Below are 23,184 nucleotides of genomic sequence, written 5' to 3'. Positions count from 1 at the left end.
TGGTTGCTGCTGCACGCAATGTTGATGGTGAACAGATCAAAACACTGACAGAATCCATGGATGGCAGGCTTTTGAGTGTCCTTGCAAATAAAGATGGCTATATTGGTCACTGATTTGTTTTTGTTTTGTTTTTGAATGTCAGAAATGTATATTTGTGAATGTTGAGATGTTATATTGGTTTCACTGGTAAAAATAAATAATTGAAATGGGTATATATTTGTTTTTTGTTAAGTTGCCTAATAATTATGTACAGTAATAGTCACCTGCACACACAGATATCCCCCTAAAATAGCTAAAACTAAAAACAAACTAAAAACTACTTCCAAAAATATTCAGCTTTGATATTAATGAGTTTTTTGGGTTTATTGAGAACATGGTTGTTGTTCAATAATAAAATTAATCCTCAAAAATACAACTTGCCTAATAATTCTGCACTCCCTGTATATCCAGTCATGATGACTTTGTCTTGAAAATATCACTTTTTGTTCTTACAACTATTTCTTATTGTATTCGAAGCTCTTCCATTAGCTCAGGTTACCGCTATGCTGAGCTCCTGTGCCCCAACCTGTGCAAATTTTCTGTGGGGCTGGAGGGAGGATAAGGTTATGTTTGCTGAAGTTAATACTCATTGGACTTGTCACCTGGTCTTATGTAACAGCTAATTAGATGACATCCTTATTACATGGTCAAGATCAAAAATTTGCCAAGTTTGTAGGTCAGTTACATGTCAAAAATCTGGGCCTGTGTTTTATAATTGAAATAGACTACACATCTAAAGCATTTTTGGATACAATGATTAGCAGGGGGCAGGGCAACTTTATAACCTTTACTTTAATTTTCAAAAAGACAGCTAGCAATAACCAGCCCTAGTGGGGTAGATTTCATCCAGTACCACTAAAGAAGGTGACTCTTAGAGGACATTTCCTGTGGGGCATAGGAATTGTTCTATGGATCAGTTTAGTTAGAACAAAGAAGGGTAGGTTCCTTCTGTTGCAGATGCTGTAAAGTGTCCTCATATGTGGGTGTTGGCTGTACATCCAGGCATCAACATACCCGCACATGAATGTACTGTACAATATCAGGCTAGAAACTTTGTTGAACTATGTAGTTGATTTATTTGTGGACTATGTTATATTAGTTGAATAATATGTGAGTTCAGAAGAGGTGCAGTACCCCAAAGCAGGGAGTATCTGCAAATGGTTTGTTAGTTAGTGTTATGTGATGTTATGTAATGTCATATCATGTATTGCTATATTACGTATTATACCCAAAATAGCTGTGTATGGATGGCAAACCCAAGGTTAACAACCCTGGTTCAGCCATTTCAGTAGGTTGGGCTGGCTCCACCCCTTAAGCTTAGGTCAGTATACAGTTTACAGAAATAGAAACAGAGGGAAGAAAAGACAAAGAAGATAACTGGAAGACTTAGAATCTGCATGGCAAAGCATAAGAGTCAGCTAGGTAATTTGTTACTACAGATATTTAGCCTTTGCTGCAGTGGAGGACACTGTTAATACACCCTTCACACCTGGACACATCCTGGCCAGACATGCTTTCAAAAACTCTGTATGCCGCAGTGGACACCGGCAATTATTGCTACTGTTGTCAGCCATAGATTCTACTGAGAAAGAATTTCGCAAGATAGTGTACAAAGAGGGCCATAACTCCCAGCTTTGCCAGCATCCATACCATTGTCAGCATCCATATCATTATCTGTGTTTCATTGTTGTTGGATCTACTACAAATCCCATTTTGCACTAAAGTAAAATAGACGTTTGTTCTGCTACATCTATCTAGTTTTCTGACTCCTACACCATATGCTGGCATTAGACGCTATACTCCCTGTCTTGCACCCATAAAAGCACCTAACATCACAGGCACCATCAGGCAGGAGCCCCAGAATCAGGGTGTGATCCAAGGGAAGAAAGGGTGCCCTAAGGAGCAACGGTGTGAGGGCAGCTACTGGTTTTGACTGTGACAGCCAGAGCCACTACCACTCCCATCCTCTGCTCCAGCTCCTCCTGGGCCACTACAGATGTATCCTGTAATTCATGGGTAACATTAAGAAACCTATAGCATAGCATGTTAACGGCATGTATACAGGGAACCCAGGGGTACTTACATTTCTAGAACTTGAGGTTGTAAGTAATACCACTCATGAGGGAACTTAATAACAGAAACGAAAACCAGTCAATACGAAGAAAGACTACTATGCATCCATTTGGACTAAATGAACAGCTTAACTTTACTTGTTTTGTTTAAATTGTTTCTCTTTTTTGCACTAGCCATTATCAAGAGACGGTTTATCAGTCATACTATATATATAAATGTATGGGGTGGTCTCTTAACCACATCCATTCCCCCATCTCATGTTATGTGTATGTGTCTTTGTTGGGTGTAGGGTTATTGCCTTACCCTGTGACTGTTCATATTTGTGTGTATCATCACATTTCACCACCGTTGGTTGGGCCTAAGCATACTGTATAATTTAATATAAACTATGTTATAATGGTGTACCACGGTAGGGACCTCATTTACTTATTTATGGGGTAACTTTATAGTGCACTTTAGGAGCCTTTTGAAACTCGTGCTGTGCTATTGGTGCTGTGCTCTTTATGTTTATTTCTGTAGCACTGGTTACAGCCTTATTCTCTAGTCAGTATGGCTTTTTTGGTACTATCAAATAGGACTGTTATTTCTCATGACCCTATGGAGTTAATGTATTGATGACTTATATTTGGCACCATGCACTGATGCTCCCAACATCGCTGGGACAGCATGGTTCCATTCATCTGCGTTGAATCCTTTACTTATGGGTCAATGTATTGGCAATGATACTGTATTGGACATGCATATTTTATATGGTGTTGGCAGTCCAGGCTTCACCACCATGCTGGGTTATGTGCAGGTACTTTAGATGTCATCCCTCTACTCTGATATGCTGATTGATCAGCCCACCTTAATGTCAGCAGTGAGTGCTGCTTAGAGAGCTTCCCTACGACTTCTTCACTTGACCAGCACGGTTTGGTCCATGGCTCTGCCATCACCACTGCCGCCTACAGCGACACTACCTCCACTGCTACCATAAAAAGCTGCTTGGATTTTTCAGCAGCATCCACATCACATCGATGAACAGTACAGGACCAGCTAAGTATATGACACCGATGTTCCAAGCACCATTACAACTGGCTATCCTTTCCTGCATATGACAGCAATTAGCTGAATAGTAATTCATCATGTATATAGTATCATTGGCAGTTTCTATCCTGTGTTTCGGCATATACATTGGTTCTTGCACAGAATAGTACACTTGGTTATGAGCACTCAATTTTGGTAATTTCTAATGCTCAAACCATTGTATGTGACTACTCCAGTGTTGCTGCCTGAGGCCTAGATGCACTCATTGTTGATTACCAGAGAGAAACACATTGGAGGACTGAAGCGATTATGGCAACCATTCTCCTTGGCACATAATCATACATGTTCTTGTGTGTATTTTGAGCTTCCCTGCCTTATTGTGGTCGCTTTTGTACACTTATCTAATTTTTCTCTAGAGTTCTGATACCTATTAGGTCTCACACTAAACCTCACCCTCTGTATCCAGCACAAGGAGCAAATCTAGGGTGCATCAGGCGAGGTACAAGCATGGAAGCATCATTTTCAGGGAGGCTATCCAGCTATGAGGCAGGTTGAGGCTAAGGAGACCATAGGAATAGACTAGAGGTTATTGTTTTTACTTTGCAATTTTAACTTTTCTATTCACGTTTTCTTTGGTTACATCCTGTTTTTATAGTATTAGTTTTATTAGTGGTATTTTCTGTGATATACTGAATTCTCAGATGTAACAGTAAACTCCCACATTGTATCGCTCTCTGGTAACCAGCAATCAGCAGGAGTGTGAACTAAGCTTTCTGTCTGAATGGAGAACAGAACATCATGCAGCACTACTTTCTTCACTTAGTGCTTTTTAATTCAGAATTAATATTTTGACATTCCAGATACCATTTGGTACCCATTTGGATACCGCCACACTGTGCTGTAAGATGTGTTACTTTTGGAGGAGCAGGCTCATAGTTTGGACAATTTGAAACTTGATGCAATGAGGCCATTGTGTGGATGAAATGTCATTGTGACAGCATCATGTAAACCCAAACGTAATTCAGTGAACAATTGATTTGGATTCACAGAACAGGAGAATCAAGGCAAATTCTATGCATTCGATCCATGCCGCTAAGGCAGACTGTATTCTGCTATGTTACATCAGACATACATTGTTATAAAATAGTCAGGCCTACATTTATCCATAGCAACCAATCAGAATTCACCTTTCATTTTGCAAACACTGGATTTGATTGGTTGCATTGGACAGCAATTCCTTTTTTCATTATTCACTATCATTATTTTGTGTCTCTAGGCAAGGCTGTAGGCCCAGATTTAATAATGTGTATGTGCCTATATATCTCTAAGGCTACTTTCACACTTGCGGCAGCAGGGTCCGGCAGGCTGTTCCGGTGGAAAAACAGCCTGCCGGATCCGTGCTAACGCTAGTGCACCGTGCCGCCGGAAATCCGCTCCGGCCCCATATGATGGGTGTGGGCCGGAGGTCCAGCCGCAGGATGGCAAACAAGTCTAGAGGTGGCTGGACAAAAAAACGCAGCATGCTGTACTTTTTGTCTGTCCTCCTCTCTGCATGCTTTGCCATGCTGCGACCGGCCATCATTATAGTGAATGGGGCAGAGTGGACTTCTGGGCTAGCATTAGCACGGAACCGGCAGTCTGTTTTCCCACTGGGACCCTGCTACCACAAGTGTGAAATTAGCCTAAAAGTGTTGCAATTTGGTACAACTCGAGTTTTCATTTGAGTCGTTCAATAAACAAAGTATAAATAGCAGAAGTTAATGGATTACAGGTAAGAGCCACTGAAGAAGGAGCCGGTAGCTTCGAAACGCGTATGGTGTTATTACTGTAATCCCTAGGGATCCCCGGTATTACTATAGTCCTGATAGACAAGTGCAAAACCTAAACGCTGGATACAGAACCTGAAACAATATGAATATGGAGATTCGTTGGCATGCGCTGGAGATGTTAGAACCTAGAAGCATAAAACTGGTGACACATTCCCTTTAATAATATCCTGACCATTCTTCATTTACCCCACATCTTAGATGAACAATTAACTGTGTTAGAAGCTCCAATGACCCCAGCAGAATTAACAAAGATGATCCACTCTCTCCCTCTGCATAAAGCCCCTGGACGTCATGGTTTATCTATTACATATTGTAAAACATTCAAGACCATTTTACTACCAATTCTTTATGATACTTCACACTCTGTCATGACCCAAGGGTCCTTTCCAAAGAAAATGCTGTTGGCTATAGTTGTAGTCTTCCCTAAACAATCCAAAATGCCAGATACCCCTAAGAATTTTTAACCTATTTCCCTCTTAAACACAGATTTGAAAATATACAGTATGCTAAGACTAGTGATGAGGGAAGTTTTAAAAAATTTGACGAACTTCAACAAGAAATTAGATTAATTACAAATGAGTTTGTAACGAATCGCATTCCATTGTATGGAGCAGACCCCCATCATTTAACCCCTCAGATGACGCATTCAATGCTGATTGTGGTATCTGAGAGTCACATTCAGCCTATCAGGGGGTTTAATCAGGGGTTAGAACAAAATACATACCTCTTCTATTTCATTGTGGAGAGGCCGTGGCGGAATTTTCTTCAATCAAGATGGCCCTCTCCGTGATCAAATGGATAGATGAGTATGTTTGTTTGTTTTTTACCACCATTTCAGGAAAAATTGATTTGTTACCACATACCGCCTAGAAATTTGGATTTGTGCTATTAGATTGCCCCATATTCTTCCTACATTAATAGCCACAAAACAGACCAAGTAGGATTCATCAAACAGAAAACAGGTCATTGAGAAGATTGCTTGAGTCACACAAGAATCCCTACAGTTTTAGCTGTAATGGACGCCGAAAAAGCATCTGACAGTTTAAATTAGTCCTTTGTCTTTTTGATATTGGGGAGCATGGGTTTTGACTTTAGTATTGTGCAATCCGTAAAGGCTCTATACTCCTGTCTCTTAGCACAAGTGCTTGTTAATAGGGAACTATCTAATGACTTTTCCATAACTAATGGGACCAAGCAAGGGTGCCCTCTTTCCTTCCTTATTTTTTGTTCTGTGTATCAAACTCCTTACACAAGCAACTAGACAACATGCATCAATTAATAGTATATAAGTAGGGTATGTAACGCCTGTAGATAGGGGCAGACTAGGACATTGAGTCCCTGAACTAGAACCCAGCCCGCTTCCTCTACCTACTTTTCAGCGTAAGCCCTAAATGGCAGAACCACAACTGGATGATGGTCCCTACACTAGTATAAGTGCAGGACAAACAAGACACACAAATGGACAGCACAAAAGCACAAAAGAGTCGTACAAAATGGGTTAGAACCACATGGTCTACGCAGTACCAAAACGTGAGGCAGAGAGAGGACAAGCCAGGGTCAGAAACACAGAGTAATCAATCGGCAAATGCAGGGAACAGGGAACAAAAAAACCTAGCTAGCGTGACGGACAAAGACTATCATTGACAATGGTGAAATATACTAGTGGATTTAAATAGAGAGCCAGGTCCCCGGAGAGAACCTGATTTGTCTGGTGAACCTGACTTTCCCATAGGTCAGACCAGGGAGCAGAAAAGTAATTGAGCAGATGGCCTGTCATTCAGACCACTGCTTGTCTTCACCAGTGCACACATGCTGTGGGGAGAAAGCAGAGCATTACGCTCAGTATCTAGGAACGGGGCAGCATCACTAGGGAGTGTGACTCACCAGAGCGTCTCTCCCAGAGCATGGGTGCCGGAGCTGAGGTTTGCATAGCTGGAGCCCGGACGCGTGCGTTTATTACAGGGTATTTGTATTTCACTATATGCAGATGGCATTATATTATCCTTCCAATAATCTAGCTGCTCTTTATAAACTGAACATGGATAACTCCTGAATTCTCCATTTAAATATATCCTTGGATGACCTATTAGTTCTGAAAATAAGATTTGCTTTAGACTGGCAAGACTCCCAGATCAAATATCTTGGTCTTAATATCACCACTTCTATGCAATTATTATGAGAAGAGAATTACCTTACATATATTATCCAAATATCAGATATCCTGGATAGGTAGACAAGTAGACAGTTTGGAAGTCTAAGGGTACTTTCACACTAGCGGCAGGGGACTCCGACACGCTATTCCGGCAGGTGAACAGCCTGTCGGATCTGTTCTGCCGCTAGTTCACGTATGCCCCCGGACTGCCGCTCCGTCCCCAGCGGCAGTACAGCAGCGCACGCCAAGAGGCAGCCGGACTAAAAGTACTGCATGCTATTATTGTGTTAAAGTTAAATAAATGAAAAAAGTATACATATTAGGTATCGCCACGTCCGTAACAACCAGCTCTATAAAAATATCACATGACCTAACCCCTCGGACATAAACAATGTAGAGTTAGTTCCAGCACTTGTAAATAGTTTGCTTCGTCTTTATTTTCGGTAACAAATTACAGCATGTTGACACTGTCTTACACCACAGTACAATGACGCGTTTCAAACTGTAGCGTTCTTAGTTGTAACCGTTACGGAGAACTTGCCTGGTTTGTTCCGTGCACAGAGTATGATAGATATATGGTGAGATGGAATTTTGTTGGTGGACATAACCCCTCAGCTGAACACCATTAATTTTTTTTTATAAAAACAGTACTAAAAAATGAAATTTTTTGTCACCTTACATCAGAAAAATTGCAACACCAAGCGATCAAAAAGGCGTATGCCCCCCAAAATAGTACCAATCAAACCGTCACCTCATCCCGCAAAAAATGAGATCATACCCAAGACAATCGGTCAAAAAGTAAAAAAAAACTATGACTCTCAGACAATGGAGAAAAATGCTATAATTGTGTTAAAGTGAAATAAATAAAAATATCACATGACCTGACCCCTCAGGTGAACACCGTAAAAAAATTATAATAATAACAGTGCCAGAAAAAGCCATTTTTTTGTCACCTAACATCATATAAAGTGCAACTACAAAGCGATAAAAAAGGCTTACGCCCCCCAAAATAGTACCAATCAAACCGTAACCTCATCCCCCAAAAAATGAGACTCTTTACCTAAGACAATCGGTCAAAAAATAAAAAAGCTATGGCTCTCAGACTATGGAGACAATAAAACATAATTTGTTTGGTTTTCAAAATGCTATTATTGTGTAAATTAAATAAGAAAAAGTATACATGTTAGGTATTGCCATGTCTGTAACAATCTGCTCTATAAAAATGTCACATGACTTAACCCCTCAAGTAAACACTATAAAAATCAATAAATAATAACTGTGCCAAAACAACCAATTGTTTGGTCACCTTGCTCCATAAAGTGTAATAATGAATGATCAAAAAATCATATGTACCCAAAAATGGTACCAATAAAAATGTGAACTCTTCCTGCAAAAAAGGAGCCCCTGCACATGATGATCGGCAGTAAAATAAAAAAAATAGGACATTCAGAAAATGGAGACACAAAAACATTTTTTTTTTAATGTAAAATTGAAATAAACAAAGAAAGTAGACAAATTTGATATCATTGTGTCCATAACAACCTACTCTATAAAAATAGCACACAATCTACCCTGACAGATGAATGTTGTAAAAAATAAAAAATATAAACAGTGCCAAAACAGCCCATTTTTGGTTACCTTGCCTCACAAAAAACGTAATATAGAGCAATTAAAAATCATATGTACTCCAAAATAGTACAAATAAAACTGGCACCCTATCCCCTAGTTTCCAAAATGGGGTCACTTTTTGGGAGTTTCTACTGTAGGGTACATCAGGAAGGCTTCAAATGGGACATGGTGTCTAAAAACCAGTCCAGCAAAATCTGCCTTCCAAAAACCACATGGCACTCCTTTTCTACTGTACCCTACTGTGTGCCCTTACATCAGTTTACAACCACATGTGGGGTGTGTAAACCGCAGAATCAGGGTAATAAAAATGTAGTTTTGTTTGGCTGTTAACCCTCGATGTGGTAAAGAAAAAAATGGATTAAAATGGAAAATCTGCCAAAAAAGTGAAATTTAGAAATTTAATCTCCATTTTCCTTTAATTCTTGTGGAACACCTAAAGGGTTAAAAGAGTTTGTAAAATCAGTTTTGAGTAACTTGAGGGTTGTTGTTTCTACAATGGGGTAATTTATGGGGGCTTCCACTATGTAAGCCCTACAAAGTGACTTCAGTCCTGAACTGGTCTTAAAAAAGTGGGTTTTGGAAATGTTCTTAAAAGTTTTAAGAATTGCTTCTAAAATTCTAAGCCTTCTAACATCCTAAGAAAATTAAGTGGCATTTACAAAATGATGTCAACATAAAGTAGACATATGGTGAATGTTAAGTAATAAATATTTTATGAGGTATCACTTTCTGTTATATAAAAAAAAAGAAATTAAAATTTTCAAAATTTAATTTTTTTTATTTCTTTTTGTAAATTTGGGATTTTTTCATAAATAAAGGTGAAATATATTGACTCAAATTTATGTGTACAATGTGTCACCATAAAACAATGTCAGAATGGCTTGGATAATTAAAAGTGTTCCAAAGTTATTACCACATAAAGTGACGCATGTCAGATTTGCAAAAAATGGCCTGGGCAGAAGGGCAAAAACTGGTCCAGGGTAGAAGGGGTTAATATGTTTTGTTTAGTTTTTTACTTTGATTACTAGGTATAAGCTCATACTTGCTTTACACTATGGTATATCATATGTTTTAGATCTCATATTTGCCTTTCACATAAAATAAGCCTTCATATAGCTCTGTAGACATAAATATATAAAAAAGTTATGGAGTCTAAATATGGCTATGGAAAGAAAAAATCTTTTTTCCATAGTTTTTCATTTTATGTAGTAAAAGACAAGAAAAACTATAAAAATGTGCTATCACTGTAATCATATTGCCAACAGAATGACGTTCACTGCATAGAGAACACCATGAATACAAAACCCATAAAACTGGTAGAATCGTGTTTTTTTTTCCAGCTTCCCACTAAATCGTTTGCAACATTAAATACTGCCATTAGAAAGTACATGGCTATATGAATAGAAAAATAAAAAAATGTATGGCTCCAGGAAGGCAGGGAGTATAAAACGAGAAAATTAAAAAATGCTGAATCATGTGGCTAGCCTACTTAAAGAGCCTTTTACATGGGCCAATGCTATGCTTGTTTGCGATCTCTGCCTCACGTAAAGTTACCACCAATAAGCCGACAAGCAAGCAAACGCAGCTGCATTAAATTAAATAAAATGATTGGTGGCAACAAATCTTCCCGTGTAAACAGGGATTGGGCTGCATAATGAGTGTGTGAGAGGAGAAGGGTATGAGTGATTGCATTAATGATCGCCTACTCACCTCCTCCCAATTATTGGACAGTTAAATAGAAAGTAATAACTACAGTAGTGTCAATTGACTTGCATCTTGTCCATTGGAGTGCATCATGGGCAGAGAATCTGCCGGTGTAAAAAGACACTAACTCCTCCCTAACCTAAAAATGGATTATCACATGGGCTTGCTGTGGATATCAGCAGGGGTGCACCAAGCTTTTCTGCTGCCTGAGGTGAAAACTGAAACGGCACCCCCCCTCCCCCAATGCTAATTTCTTAGCCTAACCCCTTTGCCACAATGAAAGCGCTCATTGCCCATGGCCTTTCCGCTGCCCCCTCTTGCCCCTACCTGGTGCTGCCTGAGGCGATCGCCCCACCTGGCCTCATTTATGCACCCCTGGATATCAGAAATATGGGGACAAGTGACTGCGCTAACCTACCCATGAAACAATGTATCAGCAGGTTTAAATCCCATCATTCTTTCACCCAGTGGCAGATGTTGGGGGATGTCGTTTCTAGACGGACTAGGTTATTCTCTACAGTATGTGTGCCTGTTCTTTTATCTTTATCTATCTGTACCTATCTACTGTATACATTTATTGCATGCGTTGTTTTCTGCTCTCACCCTTGTTTTATACCATTATGGCAATGGATAAATCCGTCCAAACTTGCATAAGCATAGTTTAGTCTGCATATTTCTAAATTTTTTAGATCTCTAGGTAGCAATTCACCCTGTTTCATTGCTTTTAGTGCACTTTGTGTACTTTGTATAATAAATCCAACAGACCATAATTGTCATTTATTAGATCTACCTTTCAAATGCTGTCTCTTTAAATTTGTTTCTGCTGACAACTGCTCTTTACTGCTACATCTGCTTTGTGCTGAACAGACGGTTTATTAGTGAACCAGTGTTTGGTCTATCACTGGACCTGCCTCATCAGGCTTGCTATGTGAGCTGGCAGCCCTATTAATCATTAACTACACGATTAAATTAATGTTTGTTCGTTCCTGCTGGGGGAGAAAACTATCCAGAACATGATTCCTTTTTTTTCTTGTTACCTGAATAAACACCACCACCAAAGTCACTTAGGACATTAGCGGGGTGTTTGCATACAAAGTGCCCTTATACATTATTAAAGGATGGATCATTCTAAACCACAGGGAATTAACATACGTGGGATGAACATACATTATTGTGTAAGGAAATTGATGTCACAAAGGAGAAACAGGAATGATGATCAACCGTAGAGCTACTATATACAATAACGAGGATATACAGAAAAGCCAATGAGAGAAAAATAATTTGTGCAATCTCAACTACACGTAGAGTAGAAAACTATTAGAACATTGGCACACATGTACTGCTTTAAGTGCATATAGATTTCGGCGTAAATTGCACCAAAAAGTGGTGAAACTTGGCGCATCTAGGTTTAGAGACTGCTTCTGCATGCCAAATACCATCTCTAGAGTGAAGTACGGTGATGGTAGCATCACGTTGTGGGGGTGCTTTTTTTACAGCTGCTGAGACAAGTTCAATGGAGCAAAGTACAAAGATATTCTTAATGAAAATTCTTAATGAAAAGTCCTCGGGACCACACGCTGGGCCAAAAGTTTACCATCTAACAAGACAATGACCATAAGCAAACAGCCAGAGTGTGCTTAGGGACAACTCTGTGAATGTCCTTGAGTGACCCAGCCAGAGCCCTGACTTCAGCCCAATCGAACATCTCTGGAGAGACCTGAAAATGGCTGTCCACTGACAGTCCCCATCCAACATGCAGAGCGGATATGCAGTAAAGAATGGCAGAAAGTCACCAAATCCAGGTGTGCAAACCTGTTAATTGCTGCCAAAGTTGCTTCAACTATGTCTTGCATAAAGGGTATGAGTATTATGTCAATGCAAGGTTTTAGTTTTTCCTTTTCAATAAAATAAGATTTCTACCATTATGTTTTTGCTTGTCATTATGCATACCTCTTGTCACGGAAGGTATACTGTATCAGCAGGGAAATAACCAAACACACGGAATACAAACAGAGCAATAGACTAGGCCCAAAAGCTAGGGAGAGAGGCTCACCTCCTAGCGATCCCTGAAGCTTTCCCTATACTGCTGTGCACATGTGCATACCCTTATGGTGGATATGCACATGCCCTGGTGCCTACATCTATATTCCCTGGGACAATCCTGAGCAGAAGGGAAAGGGGTAAAAGGAGACCTGCTTCCTCAAGCCAGAGGAAGCAAGTGTCTCCCTAGAGGCCTAGACAACACGGGAAGAAACAGAGAGGACTTATCTTGAGCTGAGCTGGAGCAGACCATCCACATCACATCCAAAGCCCACAGGAATGTATAACCCGCACAGGCCACTTGCCTGTGCGGCCACAGGAGGAATAAATAGCCTCGCTAACAATCAACCCTGTACACCTGAGGGAAGGTGGATCCAGCTCAACTCAAACCAAAACAAAGAGATGAGTCAAACATGTGCAGCCAGCCTGGCAGAACTCCGCACATTCACAGGACAAGGCGTGACAGTACCCCGCCCCCCCCTTCTACAGGTGACCTCCGGACACCCCGGACCAACTTTCTCCAGGTGTGCCCTATGAAAGGCCCTCACCAGGCGGCTAGCACTAACATCAGAAGCCGGAATCCACATTCTTTCCTCGGTACCGTATCCCTTCCAATGCACTAGATACTGGAGGGAACCTAGTGCATAGAAGATCCATAGAATTTCAGGACGGTTCAGGAGTAGCTCCAGCACTGGCAATGGTCGCCGACTCTACACAACTCACTTGGTTACTGCAGTGCTGTGTCATTCTGGAGTCTATTTCCACTGCTAGAGCTACTTCCAAGCAGCTGATGCAGAAACCCATCTGATATTGGTGACCTATCCCAGAGATAAGTCATCAATTGTCACAATTGAACCTTTTTAAGGAAGATCTGAAGTGAAAGATTTCTGTGTCACATAGTCTTTAATGTTCAACAGTGCTCAGATTGGGGCTACAAAAACATCTGTTAAATAAGTTGTACAGTGCAGATGTTTTCTTGTTTCTTTTAATGCATTTTGCTTTTTTGCATCGTTTGGGTGACATTTAGCTGTAATTTTTAATTTTATTAGGCATTATGTTGATGCAATGCATCCATTTTTGCTCACAGTAAACATTATCATAATGGCATAAACCCCATTATATGTCACTAGTGGAGGTTGGGTGCTGCTGTTGTCAGGCATGAAGGAAACAGAAGAGAGTTGTGGATCCAGCAGAGATGTAGATGTGAACAAATCCTCAGAAGGAATACAGTGTATAGACATTAGATGTCAGTAGGTCTGGCTGATAAACTTTTGTGCTCTGGGCATCATCTCTTTTCAGGAGATTTTAACAGTGAGCTGAACTAGAGTTCTTCAGATGACTGTAGTTCTTCCCCTCCAGCATATTTAATTCTTAGTAACCTGATGATCGGAAGATATGTTTGATTGGACTGATATACATTGGCTACCTAATATGACACTCAATTTCATAGTGGTGTCTGGGCAGTACACTCTCAAAAGTAGGATCCACATTCATACTTAACCCATCCATTTTTTCTATTCCTCTTAGGCCTTGTTCACATCACCGTTTCTCCTTTCCATTCTCCGGCTCTGTTGAGGACCAGGAGAATGGAAAGGATGGATTCTGCAGATAACTGAGACCTAACTGAGCGTAACGGAGCCTAAAAACCTCATAGACTATAATGGGGTCCATTCGGTGTCCGCTCAGAACATGATTTTTGAGCAGAGACCTCTCCGCTCAAAAATCATATTCTGATAGGACACCGAATGGACCCCATTATAGTCTATGGGGTCTTTAGGCTCCGTTACGCTCAGTAAGCTCTCAGATATCTGCAGAATGCATCCTTTCCATTCTCCTGCTCCTCAACGGAGCCAGGGAACGGAAAGGAGAAACTGTGATCTTGAACGTTATGTAAACGAGGCCTAATTTGAATTGTAACAGAAGAAATTGATCAGCATTCCCAGTCACGTGGTTTGTTTATTGTGCATACATAGCTATCCAAAAAGGCACACAAGAAAAATTTCTGGTGGTAGGTCCTTTATTTGGCTCTGCAGATCAGATGATGGAAGACCATATCCGATAGTCTTCATTCCCTTCTTCTTTTGTCTGAATCTCATATGACACAGTCTCAAACAACAATAGACAGTAATACATTCCCAACTGTCTTATTCATAATATATGGAAACACCTGGAAACATGACTTGACATGAAATGAATCTACCGAAACAATATACTTTTGTAGATTTCAATACTAACAGCAACTTTCAAGCTTCTGAACTATAGGATTATATTGTCATGTGTGAAAAAGATGCGAGTGTCATATTTCATTTATGCAGAAACCATAGGTAGATAGAGAACCTCAGTTTCTTGAAGATCTCAGAAACAGAAGACCCCTGATAAGAGACGCTTGAATGAGAAGCAAATATTTGTGACTGGCTTTTACCTTTTCAACTAAGGGTACTGTTACACAGTGACACTGGTCGTGTGATAGCTGTCGAGGCCAGGGTTGCAGGAGCATCGCAGTGTATTGGTGATCCCACAGAAATCAATAGGGTCGCAGAGCGAGTCGTATATGTGCCACGACTACGACCCCTGAATCGCAAAGTTGGATTTTTTTGAGATTCAGGGATCGCAGTCGCGACACACGTATGACTTGAGCTGCGAACCTGTTCATTTGTTTGAGATCAGCGATACACTCCGATGTCCCTGGGATCCTGGTTGCGACTAGTGTAGCCATGGAGCCATACCCAAAAGTCAATGAATTCCTAAATAGAAATCTTATAATATACTGCCACCCATAAATCACATGCAAATACCTTCCAACATCTTTGCATTATTCTTCCATCGATATTTTTTACACACAACTTCATTTAAAAAAAAGTTTACTTGAGGATTTTATTTCACTGTGAAACTTAAACTGTAAGAATTCCTGCTGAAGCAAAAAAAAAAAAAAAGTAATAAATCAGAGGGAGTATAGTAGTGAAAAGCAGAAGTAGAGGTTATGTGAAGAAGGAATGACGAAGGAGGACTGCACCTTTAATAATCACTAAGCTGTCACACGTGATGCCTGCTTGAAGTCAACTTAAAGTCAGAGCCTGGGATTTCATTGCTACTGCTGCCTGGAATAGTTGTTTACTCTTTTCCAACTTGCTGAAGCTGAGAACTGCACCTGCTGAATGCATAGTGCCTGGGGCACACGAAACCAGTCAATATCTTGGCCAATGGGCATTCTAAACTAAAGCTTCTGTTCTGCTAACTGGAACTACAGAAAACTTCATTGCTTTTCTTTCAGAAAGCCTGGGAATGAGTGCAGACACTAGAACATTAACTCTTATAAGATCTAATGATATTGTGGTGGCCTCAAGTTCAGTGTTGGCATTATTCTGTGTCGTTCTTTGAGGAGCTGGATGAACTTTAAAGCAGCTTCTTATCATTCAGAAGTTATTTTTCCATAAGTACATCAACCAGAAAGCTACTTTTTTGCCATGAAGATTTTGGATGTTCTAGTTGACATTGTGAAGTGATTGTTCATAAGCACTACGAGATATGTGATCAGAAGATGAGATTTTCCTGAACCATTTTTGTAACCTTTCAAGATTGACAGAAAGAAGATGAAGCAAATACACAAGGAAGCAAACAGTAGCGATGACATTAAAACCTCTGAGAGTGGAGATGATTCATAGGTCTAATCCAAATGCTACTTGTAAATGACATCAGTAGATCCCACACCAGCTGGCACCTGTATGATGCTAGAAGACCGAAATGCAGCAACCTCTTCATCTGCTTCCTTGTCAACAAACTCATTCATTCCCAAAACAACCTACAGGAAAATTAAAAGGTGTTTTAGCTTCCGAAGAGGTATGTCCACATGAGTTTTATATGGTTTATCCTTTAGAATGCATATTTAGAATGTATATTGAGAGTAAAGGAAAATTGTATTTGTCATTTCAGGTTTTGTAAAATGTTAATGTTATCATGAAGTGAGGTCTTATGTAAGTAACACAGTATGATATCACAAATTTTGACAAACTCAGCTTGGCAAAAAGTTATATAATTCTAGACAGCAAAGTTCTTCTCTGCTATTGAAATCAGTTTATATGCAAACTTTGACAAAGGACTTCATGACTGTGTATGTGTACGAAAAATGACCTGCATGTACTCTTGTCATTCTATTTTTTGGCTGCATTCAGTGAATTCAGTCACGCACAAAGTCAAAGGGAAGTGAGGGAAGAGCTGAGACATGTTTAAGATTTGTTTGAAGGTGACCATACACATTATTCTAAAGTGACCATTTCAACCAAAACAATTGTTCATTAGGAGACACTTGATAATGAACAGTGTCGACCATGTTTAAAATTTTCGTCCGATAGTAGACGAAAAATGGTCCTTTTAAAAAAAAATGTTAAAGAGATCTCTCTTCCATTACTGGGTTTCAATGAACATGTATGACCAGTAATGTAATAGCTAATATGGACTGTGAAACAATTGTTTACCAGATGATTGTTTGTTCAACTGCTGTTCAACCATCAACCAACTTATATCTAGTGTGTATGGCCACCTTAAGGGCAGCCATACACATTCAATAACTGTCGTTCGGCTTTCAGCAGTCTCTCCTGACTCCCTTCCAGCTCCCCCATATGGATACGCATTCGGCTCGGCTGAACATGTATTCAATAGGAAGAGTGGAGAAAGACGCTGCCAGACATTTTTGGCAGTGGCTTATCTCCTCGAAGAACAAAAGGATTGAGTTAAAATATCCACTTCTTCCAATTCTTCATTCCATCTACATCACCTGGAGGGCACTGTATATTAAGGCTTCTCTCCTTAAAGGGGTTGTCTATGATTTTTTAAACCCCTCTATCCAGCTGGACCTGTTCAGAGATCTATACTTCTTTGCTCCCTCCCACTCTGGCTCCATGGCTTTGAGACTGTCTTCACTGGACTTCCAGTCCGCACTTGTCAACTTCCACAAGGTTGGGGTCAATTACGGACAAAAGTGGTGACATTTCCCAAGCAGCATGTGATCCAGCAATGATGTGCCACTCGAAGACATGTAACCAATGAGGCCAGTCATTGACTGCAGTGGTTAACATGACTTAGTCCATGCTGAAGCTGAAAGGCAGGGACCAAAACTTCAGTGAAGACAAACTGGAAGCCATGGGACCTAAATAGAGTGGTGGGGAGCAGATAAGTATAGATTGTTGGGGGAGGATGTATGAAAATTTTTTGGGGGGCAACCCCTTTAAGAATAGACATAACAGGACAATGTTTTACAATTCTAGAATATAAATCAGTTAATGTAGAGTTGACACTTGCTAACCTCTTTGCGTAAGGTTATATCTAATGTGGCTTTTCTGAAATGCCAGATTGTAGATGACTGGTCACTGGTGATTTTATACTTTGACCTGAATTCCCACCAGGTTTCCCTGCATAGCATAAATTTTTACTTGTTATGCAAGTTAAAAACAAAACTGTAAAGACTATAACAGGAGAATGCATGATTCGTTTTGGCTGAATTTGTAAAACAATATGCATCAGGGCGTATACACATGGCCATATTCTGGATCCCTGTTGTATACTACCCATAGACTGCAATGTTTGGAGTTAAAAATATGGTGCCTCAATGAAGCATCATACAGTTGCACAGTGTCTATGACTTTATAACGCAAAACTATAGGGTCTCTTTATGTCATTGTGTAGGTTCCATGCATACAGCTTTGTAGTGATTTATCATTCAAGCAATTGAAGAATCTTAAATACGGGTTCCGCCTTGCTTTTGCTGCTTCCAGTCGCCACAAGGCAAGACATTGGTTTAGTTCCATGAGCACTGAAGCCAATCACAGGACTCAGTGGTCACATCTGCTTGATCGTCACATCATAGCATATACCAGTGTTTCCCAACCAGTGTGCCTCCAGCTGTTGCAAAACTACAACTCCCAGCATGCCTAGACAGCCTTTGGCTGTGCGGGCAGGCTGGGAGTTGTAGTTTTGCAACAGCTGGAGGCACACTGGTTGGGAAACACTGGCATATACCACCCAACCATAACATTTAAAAACACCTACCTAATATTCTTTACTATGATGATATAAAGCCCCATATGCAGCAAGTTGTAATGCACGTGTTCTGACATCTTGACATCAATCTGTCACAGTCAGCATTAAAAAGGTTGTCCAGGAGTAGATAAACATGGCTGTTGTCTTCCAAAATGCCACCTTACCTAGTTGTGGATAATATCGCAGCCCTATTCTCTTCAATGGAGTTTAGCTACAATTCCAGACACAACCCATGGACAACTCATTTGACTTTTTTTTAGCAATTTGTGCCATAGTTGCTATTCTAAAGGATTTCATTGAGCGAATTCATGCCCATGGGCATCCCTGACCCAGTTGCCATTTCATGGGTTGTCCTTCCATGGACCAGTTTTTCTAGTTAATATCCACTGCTCACTGGGAACACCCCACAACATCTGCTGTTTGGGAGATACTCTGCAGTCAGCTCTACATCACAGGTTGGCCCTAGTCAAAGTCATTCAGATCCCTATGCCCATTTTACCTAATGAGTTTTCCAGAACTGTCTGTACTCTCTCTGCAATGAGATAATCAATGTTATTCACTTCACCTCTCATGGTTTTAATGTTATGACTGATCAGTGTATGTTATCTGATTTTCCTTCAAGTACTGTCTCTGACAAAAAAAAGGGGGGGGGACATCAACCTAAAATAAATAAAGTACCCTTGTGTAACTGAGTACATGAGTGCAGAATCTAAAATCTTCTTAGCATCTTTGTAGATCATTTATTAATTATATTCGTTAGGCGGTCTTTTATATCATGTTATCTAAATTCTGATTTAAGGAATGGCTAAGTCTAAGCTTGCATCAAAGCAGAGTGGGCATGCTGAGCTGTGACCTTTTCTAACAGGTGAAAAGAAAACATCTAGCAATTATGGTGTGCAAATATAAAGCAGCCTTTGAAAGGATGGGGAGAGAAGCCAAGCCTCCTCAGAGCCTGAGAGCAGGCACTTGTGTATACTCCATTCAGCTGTGAATAAGGGACAGCCAGTGACATTCTTAGTTCCCAAGAATAGGGAATGTCAGTGTAGCTCAACAGAAATGTATTGATCGCCACTGTGGAGCACATTTACAAACATTGTATGCCAGACATTCAAAAGGTGCGCATTTGGTGTAAAAACTTTTTAAAACTTTTTACGATTCTCCACAATTTTCACCACTTTTTTAAATGTGGCCAGAGCTTAGTGAAAGGGGCATGGCCACCACATTTACAATAATTTATCCACGAAAAACTGCATGGACAGCACAAGATACAACCGGCGTGTGCTTCTTATTCATTTTGCTGCTTCTTAATCCAGGGGATTGTACAAAGACCAGTGTATGAAATGTTAATCTTTAGTAAATATGCTCCATCATGTTGACAAGACCTGGCAAACCCTTAAAGGGACACTGACAGGCAAAATCAGCATATTTAGTTATATATATGACATTACAGGTCTTATACAGTCTATTAAAAGCATCTAAGTATCCCCCCTGTCTACCTTATAAATACAGTAAAAATAAGTTTTATAACCTGCTTTCATCGTGTTTAATCTGCCCAAGGGGCGGCGTTTAATCTCAAATTGCGCCCAGCCAGCCGCTCCCAACTGCCGTTCAGAAGCCCCGCCCAGCTCATCAATATTCACTTCGCTGGGCGGCGGCTACAACTCTCCCCAGTCACGATCCTGCGCATGGGCAATTGAATCCTTCCGGCACCGTTCACGTCTAATCTTCTGCGCTTGCGCCCGGCCGTGGTTACATCGGTTTTACATGGGTCTGTACACATGCGCGGTGTAACAACGGCCGGGCGCAAGCGCAGAAGATTAGACGTGAACGATGCCAGGAGGATTCAATTGCCCATGCGCAGGATCGTGACTGGGGAGAGTTGTAGCTGCCGCCCAGCGAAGTGAATATTGATGAGCTGGGCGGGGCTTCAGAACGGCATTTAGGAGCGGCTGGCTGGGCGCATTTTGAGATGAAACGCCGCCTCTTGGGCAGATCGGTGACGAGACAGGCAGGTTATAAAACTTTATTTTTCGGTATTTATAAGGTGGACAGGGGGGATACTTAGATGCTTTTAATAGACTGTATAAGACCTGTAATGTCATATATATATAACTAAATATGCAGATTTTGCCCGTCAGTGTCCCTTTAAAAGCCTGTCGCCCCACCATCTACACATCCGCAATGAAGCATCTAGCTGTATTGGATATTCTGTTCTAGTCAGTTGATACTGCAAGCAACAGCACTTTCATAGAGCTTATTTGGTCATAGGTATATCATAATAACTGGGAGATTACATTGATACCCACCTACTTAAAAACATTTCTATACCCCATGGAGAGGTCTTAGCTTGGCTGATACTGCCAGTTTAGAGTTATAGCTGAGAAATCTTATTTATGACACTTTTAGGATAAATTCCTCCACTGCCTGCTGGACTCCAGGGAACTGTGCTGTTTTGTATCCATGGTCTGATATTCTAGTTTGTATAAACAAGTCTGTGAAAGATTTGCAAACTGTGTGAGCCACCAATGAGAGACAGGTTCCCGCAGATGCTCTCCCTCCCCCAGACATTAATGGAATGTGCAGAATTTGAAGACTGAGATTAACAGATTAATTTTCAGATGACTAAAGGGATTTCAGGACATTGCCAAAAATAAAATGTGCAGTTACTTTCAGGGGACACCACAAAAGAAAAAAGTGCACACAAGAATGCTGTTGTTTCTTAAATTTACAGTGTACATAGTCTTTTTATATATAAATTTTGTAGATATTTTCAGATATGAAAATATGGAATATATGTGTAAGACTGTGTTCACATTGGCATTCTTATTTGCGTTGATCTGATTCATTATAGGAGCTGAAGAGGGAAAATAACAGAGTCTGTGAGCTTTCTGTCATGTGGCCTTGCATTCTACTGGACAAAATAGCATAGAATGCAGATATTTTTACAATTATTTGTAAATTGAGGAAACTGAGGAATATGATACAGCTTTTTCCACAACAGCAACAACAGCGCCATGCATGTTGTGAACAGATCTCAAAAGCTCACCTTTCCACATGGTCTCTGAAACCAGACTGAGACTAGGTAGGTATTAACCCATGTGCAGTCTCCTGCTAATTATACCTACTTAAATTTGGGGCAGTGCCACAAGGCGACCACCACCACCGCAACAGTTACCACCATGCAGCACTGCCCCATGTGAACAGATCTCAAAAGCTCACCTTTCCACATGGTCTCTGAAACCAGACTGAGACTAGGTAGGTATTAACCCATGTGCAGTCTCCTGCTAATTATACCTACTTAAAGAGGACCTTTCACTAGTATACAAACTAAAAACTAACTATACCTGTGGGCAGAGCGGCGCCCAGGGGTCCCCCTGCACTTACTAGTATGCCTGGGCGCCGCTCCGGTGTCTCAGCTCCGTCTGTTGTACTGGACTGATTTTTTGTATGAGGCGTGTCCCTTGCTGCAGTGCTGGCCAATCGCAGCACACAGCTCATAGCCAGGCTATGAGCTGTGCTCTGCGATTGGCCAGCACTGCAGCAAGGGACACGCCTCCTACAAAAAAATCAGTCCAGTACAACAGACGGAGCTGAGACACCGGAGCCTATACCGGGCGAACGGAGCGGCGCCCAGGCATACTAGTAAGTGCAGGGGGACCCCTGGGCGCCGCTCTGCCCACAGGTATAGTTAGTTTTTAGTTTGTATACTAGTGCAAGGTCCTCTTTAAATTTGGGGCAGTGCCACAAGGCGACCACCACCACCGCAACAGTTACCACCATGCAGCACTGCCCCATGTGAACAGATCTCAAAAGCTCACCTTTCCACTTGGCCTCAGAAACCAGATTCAGACCAAGTAGATATTAACCCATATGCAGTCTCCTGCTAATTATCCCTACTCTAATTTGGGGAAGTGCCACAAGGCAACCACAGCCGCCGCAACAGTTACCACTGCACAGCACTGCCCATGTGAACAGATTTCAAAAGCTAACCTTTCCACATGGTCTCAGAAACCAGACTGAGACCAAGTGGTTATTAATCCATATGCAGTCCCCTGCTAATTATACCTACTTTAATTTGGGGAAGTGCCACAAGGTGACCACCAACCACCGTGCAGCACTGCCCCATGTAAACAAATCTCAGAAGCTGATGTGGTCTCACAGACATGTTTATAAATGATGCCAAGAAGCAATAGATTAATGCATGTGCGATCCATATGTCTTTTGTCTGCAGATTTGCACATAAGGGAAAGCATGATTGTAAAGATCTTGGCATGTCAGAGCTATTAGGTGTGTTCCTGTTAATACTTAATCTGTCCTTTGCCCGGCCACTTGGTCATGGGATGCATATTATTATTTTCCGTTCAGCTGGAAGCACTTTTCCCTCTTATGTATTCTGAAAGCCTTGGTTAAGCGACAGAGTTGTGGGACTGTTTCCAGCCTTCTGAAATAAATGATGTGAGGGTCTCTGTCACAGCCTGAACCTCTAGAGATCTTGATCTTCGTTGACTTGCCTGAATGGCTTTTCAAAGTCAGACGCTGAGTCAGGTTGACATCCCTGCCAAAAAAGAGCTTCAATGTGTTCTTATTTTACAACCTTTGAAAAAGTACTTTTAGAGGATTCAAGTGGGTTAAAATATGTTACCTTCTTGAAATGTAATG

At 40.8% G+C, this 23,184-nt stretch overlaps 1 protein-coding gene across 5 annotated transcripts in view; it reads left to right on the top strand.

The window, feature by feature from the left end:
- ARHGAP24 (Rho GTPase activating protein 24) overlaps positions 1 to 23,184 on the top strand; it is a 680,670-nt gene that overhangs the window by 588,089 nt on the left and 69,397 nt on the right. The window contains exons 1-2 of one of the 5 annotated variants that reach the window (XM_044304176.1): positions 16,225 to 16,329; positions 16,423 to 16,463. The exons of 3 other annotated variants lie outside the window; for them this stretch is intronic. Coding sequence is in view for 1 of the 2 variants with exons in the window: in XM_044304159.1 (XP_044160094.1) it covers positions 16,179 to 16,329 (151 nt within the window). In the remaining variant the exon portion in view is untranslated. Of the gene's footprint in view, positions 1 to 15,571; positions 16,330 to 16,422; positions 16,464 to 23,184 lie in introns of those variants that run through there. One more of the 5 variants, XM_044304159.1, reaches the window with a different exon arrangement.

The sequence above is a fragment of the Bufo gargarizans genome, chromosome 1, assembly GCF_014858855.1.
Source record: "Bufo gargarizans isolate SCDJY-AF-19 chromosome 1, ASM1485885v1, whole genome shotgun sequence".
In the NCBI taxonomy this organism is placed as follows: domain Eukaryota; kingdom Metazoa; phylum Chordata; class Amphibia; order Anura; family Bufonidae; genus Bufo; species Bufo gargarizans.
The sequence above is the reverse complement of the archived record's forward strand: the minus strand, read 5'-3'. Positions and strand labels throughout refer to the sequence as shown.